We start from the raw sequence: 12,212 nt of genomic DNA, 5'->3' as shown, positions 1-12,212 counted from the left end.
CAGGGCTGTGAATTCAAGCCCCACGTTCGGCATAGAGATTACTTTAAAAAAAAACAAAAAAAAACAAAAAAAACAAAAAGTTTCATTTGTTTCTTTTTCTTTTTTTTAAATTTTTTATTGTTATGTTAATCACCATACATTACATCATTAGTTTTAGATGTACTGTTCCATGATTCATTGTTTGTGCATAACACCCAGTGCTCCATGCAGAATGTGCCCTTCATTTGTTTCTTTTTAATGGTGACTGTTTAAGTTACAATTAACTATTTTCAAAGTTGCTACAAGACTAGATCTTCATTGTTCCCACCATAAAAAAGAAATCATTTTGTGATGTGCTAGAGGTGATGCTATGGTATGTGCATGTGAACGTGTAAGATGGACAGATGGACACCTTAAACATACGCAGTGTTATATGTCGATTGTATCTCAATAAAATAAAACAGTAACCCTAACCTAACAGTTTAATTTATGAACTTTATTTTTCTCAGAATTTCTTGAATAGAATTATTGACAAGATTTTCCAGGCTGGTTTCATCAATAATCAAGCATCCATAAAATATTTTATAGAATGGATTATCATATTGATTCTTCATAAATTTCCTCAATTTCTTCTGAAGTTCTGGGATTGTTTTTCTTATGTAAGTAAAAGAGATTTTTCATAATTTTTGGAATTAAAATTTTGGCTGTGCTGGGAGAGTTGGTTCATTTTAATAGCTGCTTTTTTGACTGTCAGTTGTCCTCTTCCAATGTAATGACTTTCTAAGTTCTGTTTTGCAAGATCTGAGTTAATTTAAAAGACAGAAATCTCTGGCACTCCTCTTGCATTATCAGTCTCTGTTCCAACAAAGTAAAGATGGATAGGCTTATGTTATTAAGAAGTAAGAGGAGTACCTGGGTGGCTCAGTCGGTTAAGTGTCCGACTCTTGATTTCAGCTCAGGTCATGATCGTGAGATCAAGCCCCACATCGGGCTCTGCACTCAGTGTGGAGTGTGCTTGGGATTCTCTCTCTCTCCCTCTGCCCCTCCCTGTGTGTGCGCACTCTCTCTCTCAAAAATAAAATAAGAAGAAACGAGTGCCTTCTCTATCCTTATTTACCAAGCGGTGTCTTTGATTTTAGAAATAAGAACGATGATGAATTAAATGCAGTCTTTACATTTCAGAGAGTTTTTCAGTGGGGAGATTTCAAACAAGCACAGTAGAGAGACTCGAAGGAAGCCCCGATCACCAGCTAAGAACCATTCTTACTTTATTGTACCCTCATCCGCACCCCAAATTCCCCTGTCCCCGACATGTCTTATATCTTGAAAATCGGTTTTAAGGAACAGATAAGTGATAGGGTTTCAGTTGCAGCTTCCTGACAATGATGAACTGTTTCTAAACATGAGTTCTGCATACTTGTCTTCAATGTTTTCTGTTGGTTCCCAAATGCACCCTTCCCTTCCTTCACATAAATAACCTTGCCTTCTGCTCGATGTGAAAATGGAGATGCCTTCCTTCCTCAAAGTATCTTTTTCAATGTCTTCCTTCCTGTTTCAGGGGAAGAAATTGATGGCTTTGTCACATCCGTCCCTGTGTCCTTATTTGTATTTCCTTTTGGGGACTTTTACTCTCAATTCTTTACTCTTCTGTTGACTTTTCCTCTGTCCAGCCGTTGTCTTAGTGCCGTCTTTCCTTTACTACGGCCACAGCATTTGATGGTGGTTTGCTTACTGCCTTCCGTAGACACTGTGTCCTTGACCAATGGGAGGTTCGGGGCAGCCCTGCATCAGGCAAATCTGTTGGTGCCATTTTTCCAACAGCATTTGCTCAGTATGTGGCTCTGTGTCACATTTTGGTAGTTCTCACAATATTTCAGATGTTTTCATTATTTTGTTATGGTGATCTGTAATCAGTGATTACGATTTGTCAAAAGCTCAGATGATGGTTAGCATTTTTCAGCAATACGGTATTTTTTAATTACAGCAAGCACATTGCGTTTTTAGGCATAATGCTATTGCACACGTAATGGTCTCCTATAGTCTAATAAACATCACTTTTACATGCATCAGAAAATCAAAAGAGTCGTTTGACTCACTCTGTGATACTTGCTGTTGGGATGGTCCAGAACCAAACCCACCATATTTCTGAGGTGTGCCCGATTTAAACTTTGAGATGAATGATCTTCGCCTCCCTGTCTTGTTTTACTTAAACCGCTGTGGTCAGCTACGGTGAGGGTTTCATCTCAGCTATGCACAGCCTTTTCCTTGGTGTTCCTCTTCCCAACGTTTCAGGCTGACAGCTGACGTGACGCACGCCGCGCTGCACTTCGTGGCCCCTCCTCATGCCTCTCACGTGCTCCCTCTTCTTCTCCCAACCCTCACGCTGCGGGACATCCTAAGAATCATTCTACGCTTGTGGTGAGCAAAGCATAACGTATAAACTTGTTGCGGCAGCACAGACTATAATCCCTAAAACTGGTGCAGCACTGTGCGTTAGCTGTACTCACGTAAGAAAAAGTTTAATGAAAAAGAGAAGAGATATACGAGAATGCCCCTGTGTATATTGTAATAGACTTACATCTCTGTCAGTAGGAAAACAAGAAGCATCATCCGTTAGCCCCGGTGCTTCTCCTTCTGCATTCCCCTCTCTTCGGGGACCCCTGTCTGCGGCCACCTGCGCCCCCGGCCACCCGCCAGGCTTGCTCACAAGACTGCTTCCAGTCCCTGCGCAGCTGAACCGACGAGAGCATCTTTCCCTGACGCTGGTCTCCTTTCTATCCTTGCTCCCTTGAAACCTGGCTGTCCTGTAAAGCAGTGGCACCGGCAGCCTCCTAGTAATCCTGAATGCTAGGTCGGGCTGTTGTTTTTGTTTTTTTACAATTTACTTATGAAGACACTGAGGTTCAGAGAGAGGAAGTGATTCGTCACACCAGTAAGAAATGACACAGCTTTAATTCAGACGTGTGGCATTCCCAAAGCTGCATTCTTTTTTGCTATTCCAGGATTCCTCATCTGGCTCCCCCTTCCCCTCCTCATGTCCGTGGAATTAAGAAAAATACTCCCGCCATTTTTCCTTGAATTGCTTCTCCTGTCTGTTGCTGCTTTTTTTTTTTTTTTTTTTTTTTAAAGATTTTATTTATTTATTTGACAGAGACAGCGAGAGCAGGAACACAAGCAGGGGGAGTGGGAGAGGGAGAAGCAGGCTTCCTGCCAAGCAGGGAGCCCGATGTGGGACTCGATCCCAGGACCCTGGGATCATGACCTGAGCCGAAGGCAGACGCTTAACAACTGAGCCACCCAGGCGCCCTTGTCTGTTGCTTCTTAACGTCATCTGCTTTGTCTGCTCTCCAGCAGGGGGGGTACCACCTCAGAAGGTCTCAGGACAGCAGGTTGGCTCTGGTGTCCTTCTGAGACATCCTGACTCTCCCGTATCCCCAGTAATGCCGCACTTCTCTGAAGCTTGTCTCCTTAGCTCAGTCTCTCTCTCTTCCTAAAGAGCTTTCAGACCTTGTATGTTGTCTGTGGACACCAGTCAGGGGTATTCCTTGTAAGCAAATAAAACAACTTTTGACTGAATCAGAAAGGGATTCTTAAAACAAGCAGTGCAGGAGCAGGGAATTAGGAGGTGTGCAGAATGCCCAGAATTGGGGCAGAATCAGGCTTGGAAAATAAGAATAAAGGAGGTTCAGCAGCTCCCTGCCGTGGAGCTGGTCCAGCTGAGATGCTGCTTTACCCCACTGGTGGGGGAGTGGAGCCGTCACCTTAGCTTGCGGTGCACCTGACACCTCTGGGGGCTTTGCCTCTCTTGGTTAGGAGTTTGCGATTCAGGGTAGATGCCTCTGGATCCAAGTGCCAGGTGCCTTCTCTTTAGCTGCAAAGAGGCTGGGAAAAGGAATGTACCTGGCATCTTCAGCTTCCCACAGACCTAAGGTGGGAGAATTCCCTGAACTTGGAAGGAGGTTCAGGACAGATACCCCAAAAAATGGCAAACATTCACTACACCCTTTTCTTCCTTTATCGGAAGCAAATGACCTCAACTTTTATTTATTTTTTTTTTTTTAAAGGAAATGAAAGTTCTCACATAGAAACACCTTTACCTTCTCCATATCGGTCATACGCTTCTGCCTGTGTCCGTATCTGTCCGAGACTTCTTCCCTCCTTGTAGCATAAAGGACCTGGATCTTCTGTTGAAGAGCATTCTTCTGCCTGTTCCCTGGTTCCTCTTCCTCTGCCTTAGGAGCCTTGTGCTTTCAGTCTGTCTGTTGTACCCTGCTCGTCTCCTTACCCCGTGTTCTTCGATTGTTTTCCACGTGCTCACATCTCTTCTGCTGCTGATGGATGTTTGCCCTGCACTTCCCACCCCTCCCCTGTGGTCACCCCCTCTCACTCCCGTGTGGCAGTCAGGCCTCCTGCCGCAGGTTTCCCACGTCTTCCCACCCACCCTGGGGTCCAGTGCTGTCACTTCACGGAAGACACGCTCTGGAGTTTGTTGTCAGCCTGCTCTCTCTTCTCTCGGCCCGGTCCACACTCTCGATGACCTTCTTGGTCTTGGTTCAGCGACACACTCTCCAGGTTCCTCTTGTCTCTCTGTCCCCTCTTTTCTGTGTCCTTTCCAGCCTTTTCCTGCCCGAGCAGCTAGCAAATGTCAGTGCTTCTCAAGGCGAAGCCTCGTGCCCCCCTCATTTCTCCCTGTGTATCAGCAGGATTCACTCTCTGATGCAGTGGCTCACTGAGCTCTATTCCACACCTCTTCCCCTACGTGCTAAATCAGGAGCTGGCCAACTACAGTGATGTCGGGCCTCTGGTTTCGGTGCAGCAGAGCCTTGCCTGTTGGCTTACGTGTTGTCTGTGGCCCTGTGTGTGCCGAGGGACCGAGCTCGGCGGTGGCAGCGGACCCCGTACGGCCTGCAGAGCGGCGCGTAGAGTTACTGTCTGGTCCTTGCCGGAAGCAGCTGGCTGAGTCTGCTCCGGATCTTCTCCTTGGATGTTTGTAGACCGTCCAGAACCTGGACGTCTAACACCAAGTGCTTCTTGTTGCCCCAGCCGTGGTCTTCTGCCCGCGGTGAACAGCACCATCTTCCACACAGTCGCACCAACCAGACACCCTGATGCTTTTCGTGCCTCACGTGACTCGTGACCGGCCCCTGCGGACCCTTTCTCACTTCCTCACCTGCTCTCTCCTGCCTCTGCCATCTGTCTTGGTCCGAGCCTCTGCCTCACACTGCAGGGAGGGCTTCTCTCTCGGGCCACCTGCATCCACTCTTGCTTCCATCTCAGTCCATCCTCCACGCGGAAGCCAGAGCACGGTTTTCAAAATGAACATTTGGTCAGCTTGTCCACTTGCTTCAAACATTGCTCTCAGAATAAAGACCAAGGCTCTTCAGAATGGCCTGCAGGTCGTAGGTGATGGTATGCCACCCTCCCCCTCCAGCCCCTCTTTGCGCCACGTTCCCCTTCTGCACGTTCGTCCTATGACGGACTCCGCTTTCTGTTGCTAGAACACTCCAGAACCTGTGAGTGTAGAAAATGGTGTTGTAACGTTCTTCACCATTCTGGGTTGCGTGGGCCTGGCTGGGCGGTTCTGCTCCATGTGGTGCCTGCTGGGGCTACGGTTTCCACGTTGGTCACCTCAGCTGCAGTAGGGGGAGGAGCTGTGGTGGCCGGGCCTGGGTCTCTCTGCATGTGACTGGCAGGGTGGCTGGACCTCTCTCTGTGGTGGCTCAGGATCACCAGAATGAGCATCTCAGGACAACATGTCATGGTGTGCATGTGCTTCCCCAGCCTCTGGTTGCATCCTGCTTGCTCATGTCTCACGGGCCAAAGCAGATGGCGAGACCCAGCCTCACAAGGTGGGAGGGGTCTGCATTAGGGCATGGGCACAGGGAGGCCGGGGTCCCTGTAGGTACTCTGACCTTTTCTGAGCCTTCACACTCCTCACATGTCCTCTGGCTCTCAGGCCATTTGCACATGCTGTGCCCTCTCCCTGCAATGGCCTTTTTCCTTTAAATCGACAGAACTCTCTCTCTTCCTTTAGATCTCAGTCCACATGTCCTTTGTGTCATTTCTTAAAGGAAGAATGGTTTGGATCCCCTTATTAGAGGTTTTTGTAGCATGTAAATAGTGCTTATTATAATTGGAATTTTAATTTATTCTGTAATTTTGTCCTTCCAACCCACTAGACTAAGCTCCTTGAAGGCAGGAACCTTATCTAATTTTGTTTTCCCTGATTTCTGGCACAGTACCCGGCATGTAGAAGACATTCAGTAGCTGAATAAATCATCTAATCTGCCTTTGGAGTAGTTTCTGGACGATAGTGTCTGTAGTCTCCTTGCTTTCCAGTCTATCCGGGGTCCATCAGTTTATTATCACTAGAATGATGTGTTCTTCCAAATCCCTATAATTGGGAAGGTTTCTGAATCCCAGTTGAACACTTACATAGCTTTTCGTCCTTGGCTCTAAAGTCGTCTGCAAGTTCCCGTCTAACTTTGGAGCCTGTCTCTGCCGTCCCGCCCGCCCCCCACCTCCTGCCTCGCTGCCACCGCCTTCCTGTCACCTCTGACTTTGTTCATCTTACTCACTTTTCGACTGTTCTCTTTCCTTCCTGCTCCCCTGGGCCGCCTGCACCTCTTCTGAGGTGAGCACACCCTCGGCTGTACCACTTACTCCACGGTTAAGTCAGTTCCTACCTTGTGGTGCCTGCTGAGTGTTGTGTTGGTGTTTGGCTACCGGAAGTTACTTCCCTCCTGTGTCTTCCATCCTGGATCCCCGTCCAGGCCTGGGCTGCGTCACATCCCGCCTCACGTACGGTCGCAGTCCTGGGCACCACGGCATCACATTAAGCCTTGAGTGACTGTTTGATTTATCTGATTTTTTTTCAGGGTGAAGAAAACTCTAAGACAAGCATTTGTACCTTTTTATCCGTTTTGTCACATTTGGACATCATCACTCAAAATATTCCAGAAAAGGTGAGTTTAAATGGTAAGAAGAGTTTAAATCTACAAAATAGAATTGTATATATTTGTACTAATTTTTTTAAAATGTAGAATATTTCTTTTGGTTTTTGCCACTTCTCGTCTTCCCTCCCACTACTCACCTACTGTGCGCACGTACTTAGCCACAAATCCACAGGCAGGTGTTAACGCACTTGCACACATGCACACCGAGGCATGCATGCCTGAGCACATCCTAAATCTGTAGACAGACTGGTGGGCAATTTCTAGCGATAGATTCTTAACTTTATACAAGTAATAAGATGATTTAAGTAAGACTTCCTTTATTGCATTTAACTGTTCATTGACTGACGTAGTTATTGAACAGGTGCTCATGCAAAGATGCTTACGGTCCAAGTATTAAAAGCTCTTGGGTAATTGAAGGTTGATGTGCTGTGGGTCACCGTTTGGAGTGTGAGTTCTTCTCTCTTTCTCAGGCTTAGAGCAGTCTCCCTAGTGGTTTACCCCACAGACAAGTAGAGATCGTAGCTAATTCTGGTTAATCACTTTGGCAAAGCAGTTAAGAATTCAGGCAGTCCTGCCAGTGAGATGTAGAGCAAGATTCTTCATTACTGAATCTACAGGGAAGAGTGCACTGAGCTGTGAACTCTGGGAGAGACCTGAATATATGGAATAAGAAGTGTTGTTTGGTGTTGAAAGTAAAAGAAAAACACAGGGGAGAAGAGGTTTCCTAGAATTTCTCCAAGTGTTCTTGTCTTTAAACAGTGGTAAGAATCAAATTTAGTTGTTAACCCATTTCATGAATTCTAAGACCGAGATCTTTTTCCCCCCACCACAATTTCACTCCTACAATCCTGAGATCTTGAAATCACAGGTGTCTTACAGCGTCTGTCAGCCAGATGGCAGTGTGTGACTTACGGTTCCCTTAAAACTTGGGTTCACAGCCTCTGCTGAAATCAGGCAAGCTCTATCATCAGGTAACATCACATGTTACCTTCCTATCTTAAATATGTTCAGGAAAGAGATTTGCTTGCCATCTACCGGGAGAGGCAAGGTAGGTAAGGAACTGTCTTCTGTCAGGGTGGCTGAAATAACGCAAGAACCGTTCAGACAAGTTCTGAAAATTAATTCATCTTAGAAGATGCTTCTACTAAATCTGGAATAAATAACAGGTTATAATTTATTTATTGATTGATTCATTCATTGATTCATTGATTCATTCATTCATTCATGAGAGGGAGAGGGAGAGAGAGAATCCCAAGCAGGCTCCACACTCAGCACGGAGCCCAACGTGGGGCTGATCCCAGGACCCTGAGATCATGACCTGAGCTGAAATCAAGAGTCGGACGCTTAAATCACTGAGCCACCCTGGCGCCCCAATAACAGGTTATTTTCCCATTCAGCCCTGTTTATACTCGCTGTATATTACATATTTTAGATTTATTTATTTTCAAAGCATCCAGAAGAAGGAATGCTGATTAATGGAATAGAATAATCTCAATTTCAGTATCTTCTGGAAAAATAAGAAATCTAAATGGAGCCATCTAAGGAAAGACCAGACTAGTATGCTTTGTTAGTCTATGTCCACGTCCTTCACAGTGTCTGTGGAAAGTCTGTTGTTACCTGACAAATATGTTTTTGTTTAAAGACTTCTTGGAAACAGTCACTCAAGACTTTCCATTTTCCTCAAAGTATGGAAATATTTGCACTTGTACGGGTCTGTGCTAAGTAGTCAGAGAAGATTCAAAACTACCACCAAACAGGACAGAGGGCAGAATGCTAAATGTTCTATGGAGATCGAAAGCAGAGGGGAAAGACACCCCCTTAGTGTGCTCATGGTTGTGTATTGTCCTGTCATCTTGTTCAGTGTGTCCAAACCTCATCAGCAAATACGAGGTGGCATTACTGGTGTTCAGTCCAGAACGGTGTTATCTCAGTCGTGGCCAAGGCAAATGATCACAGGCAGTACCAGCGTATCTGAGTATAGGATTCATAAAAGGATTGTATTCCCTGCTGAGAATTATACTGGATATTTCTTTTTTTCTTTTTTTTTGCACTTACAAGTAATCTATACCTAGCTCCCGGATCTTGGTTTCTAATACCATTCTCATAAAAGGAACCAAGGCTTCTTGGAGGAACAGCTGATTCTAGAACTGGGGCAGAAAATACACAAGGTAAATAGAAAAGAAGTGCCCCAGTGGGGCATGGGGACGTGGGGCGGATCTGCAGAGAGGCACAGGGGCCGAGAGACCTCCTAGTGGCGAAAGCTGAAACAAGCAACACAATACAGTAACGCTGGATTACAACCCAATAAAATAAATATTCACAAGTTTCTACTGATATAAGTGAATGATTGAATAAACAAATGGGAAAGACAACAAACCTGTGCAGAATTCCAAATAATTTATGTGGTCACTCTGGCCTCAAGGAGGGTGAGTGCATAACCACCCAGCCCAGTGTGGGCTGCCCTAGCGATGTCCTTCCACAGAGCAGAGTATGGAAGGGGACGCCCGTGACAGCGGTAATTCATACCATAGTCCGTGCCCTTGGTAGGATGTGACGGATATAGCCTCTGTGGTCTCCCTCCCCAACACCATAACCCCAGTCTAGGCATGAGAAGAACATCACCCGTATCCCAGCCAACCTGACCACTGCTCCTCAAAACTGACAAGGTCATCAAAAACAAGCAAAGCCAAGAGGAGAGTAAGGGGACACGACAACTAGAGGTCAAGTGTCCTGGATGGATTAGGAACAGGACAAGGACATTAGTAAAGACTAAGGAAGTCCAAGTAAAGCATGGAATGAGGATTAAGGTTATAGGAGAGCGGCGAGAAATTTGAAGGGGAAGCTAGGTGTTTGGACTTGATTCCTCTGGTTTTCCTTTGATGTAAACTGGACGTAGTACTACCTACCTCGCGGTATCTTTGTAAGGATTAAACAACACAGAAGTTACGTTCTCGCCTCTCAGAATTGTCCTTAGTCCGTCCTTGTGCCTGTCAGATTTGGGGATCAAGGCTTCTGTTTCATTCAGAATCAGTCTTAGTGCTTCCTGTAACAGAGCAATGCCCTGGACTGTGGAGATAGGGAAGCAAGACACAGCTCTGGGAGCACGTGGTAGGGGAAGTGCAGAAGGCTGTGGGGGCACCCGCGAGACCTCCAAATGTCGGCCCACAGGGAGGACTTCAGGTTCAACACAGAGACCTGCGGGACAGGGCAGGGGAGCGGGCTAGTGCAAGGAAGCGGGGCATGGTCAAGGTCGGGAAGACGCTGGAGACTCTGGTGGGAGGCTGCAGAGCAGGCAGGGCCCAGCACAGAAGGGCCTTTGTAAAGCAGGTCAAGGAGGTTATTAGCACAGTACGTGAGTCAAGGAGACCTGGCATCACCACTACCTCCTCCTTGGTGTGTGAACTTGGACAAGTAGCTCCACCATGGTACGGACATACCGTAAATGCTCTGTGTGTGAGGAGTTTAGACTTTATGCAGAGGGCGTTGAGGAGATGCTGCTGAATTTTAAGCAGAAGGGTGACGTGATCAGACTTGTGTGTTGTGAGTGTGGTGTGTAGGATTGGTTTAGTCATGGGGACGAATCTGGAAACCGCTGGGAAGCTACTGTAGTGATCTTCGTGCTGTCACATGAGCTGTGCTGGGACATGGCGTGGAGGTGACGGATGGATGGATGTGACAGGTATGTGCTAGCAAGGAACGCCAAGGCTCAGTGGATGGCTTTGGTGGCGAGAAGGCGGGAAGCAGGGAAGTGACCTGGGCCGCCAGGGTCGGTGGTACCTTTCACCGGAGCGGGAAAGCAGCGCGAAAAACAGACCGAGGGGATGGTGATGAGTGGATGGAATTGCGGGTTGTCACCCGTGGGGAGCCCTAGGGGCATGGGAGGCAGCAGGTGCATGTAGGGCTCTGGGGCTCAGGAAGAGGTCCAACTAGGAAATACGACTTGGACGTGGTCATCGGTTTAGGGACCACGACTCCGATACCTCAAGGGGCAGGCGTGCAGGATCACTGGGTGCTGCCGTCAGTGTAGCTCGGGGGGTGTGGAGGGGCTGCGGATGAACCGGGGTGCTCTGGTGCCCCTGCTGAAGATTCGGGGTTCGGCACACCTTCTTTCTGCTGAGCCCGGACACAAAAACCTCTATTTTGAAAACATCATGTAGCCAGGGGTTCGGGTCATCCGCACTTGCACAGGATTTGGAAGCAGAAGTGGGCCTCTGCTGAGAAGCTGAGTCGTGGGGGCCTTTGTTTCCCCTGGGATGGTGTCAGCTGGGGGCTAGGGTCCTGGCTCGGTGAGCACAGCTTGTGGCTCTGCTTGTGCGAGTCACCGCGGCTTCCCGGTCAGGGAGGAGAGTGGTGGTCGCCTGGCTCCGCAGTGTAGCTCCTGGTTGCTCAGCTGCGAGCCGAGAGCCCCTGTCTTCAGTGCTTCCGGTGATTCTGCGATAAAGATCCATTTCTGTCGGGCTAGCCACCAGATTCCATGTCCGCAGCTAACCTCTAACAGGTTAAGGTTCACATACTTTTCACAACACTGCCAGTTGTATACAGAGTGGCTGTGGGGAGAGGAGTGTGAGAAGGAGAGGGGGTGGTTATAAAAGGACAGCAGGGGGCATCCTTGGGCGTTGGAACTGTTCAGTTTCCTGACAGCGATGCTGGCTCTGTGAACCCACACATGTGACAAAATGGTCTCGACCTATAAGCAAACGCACCTCATGCACAACTGAGAACAAGGAGCACTGGGGAAATCCAGATTGCATCAGTGGATTGTGTCAGTGACCGTGTCCCAGTTAGATGCTGTGGGGTGATCTGCCGAACGTTAGCAGGAGGGGACACTGGACAAAGCACGCCGGGCACAGGGGACCTCTGTGTGATTTCCTGCAGCTGCGTGCGAGGAACATCTCGCAGCAAACGCAGGAACATCTCAGTTGAGAGAAGCAACGTAGCTGTGCTGTGGCTCGCAAGCTTGGGAGCCCTGACTGGACTGAAGCCGTGGGAGCGAGCGCAGGGGGCACGTGCCGCCTGACAAAACAGGGAAGCCGGGGACAGAGCCCAGAGCAGCGCCGGCATTTAAGGGACAGGAGAGGAGATTGAGAAGGAATGTGGGAGAGCGAGGCGGGCAGCCTTAAGAATGGGGTGTGCTAAAGGTCATAGGAAGAACTGTTTTCAAGGAGAGAAAGACCAAGACGGCGTGGTGCCTGCAAAGGTCAGGAAAGGCAGGGGCTTTCTCCACAGTATCCAGCAGCAAGGAGCGTGTGACTGGGACGAGCTCCATGAGGAGTACAG

At 47.9% G+C, this 12,212-nt stretch overlaps 1 protein-coding gene across 4 annotated transcripts in view; it reads left to right on the top strand.

Annotated features, from left to right (window-relative positions):
• Nucleotides 1–12,212, top strand: part of TARBP1 (TAR (HIV-1) RNA binding protein 1) — an 87,637-nt gene that overhangs the window by 59,635 nt on the left and 15,790 nt on the right. For all 4 annotated transcript variants that reach the window (XR_004302524.1, XR_004302523.1, XM_032430424.1 and 1 more), the window contains exons 22-23: nucleotides 489–638; nucleotides 6,858–6,944. Coding sequence is in view for 2 of the 4 variants with exons in the window: in XM_032430424.1 (XP_032286315.1) it covers nucleotides 489–638; nucleotides 6,858–6,944 (237 nt within the window). In the remaining 2 variants the exon portion in view is untranslated. The remainder of the gene's footprint in view (nucleotides 1–488; nucleotides 639–6,857; nucleotides 6,945–12,212) is intronic.

Source organism: Phoca vitulina, unplaced genomic scaffold (genome assembly GCF_004348235.1).
Source record: "Phoca vitulina isolate PV1807 unplaced genomic scaffold, GSC_HSeal_1.0 scaffold43, whole genome shotgun sequence".
Taxonomy (NCBI): domain Eukaryota; kingdom Metazoa; phylum Chordata; class Mammalia; order Carnivora; family Phocidae; genus Phoca; species Phoca vitulina.
This window is presented reverse-complemented; position numbering and strand designations above follow the sequence as displayed.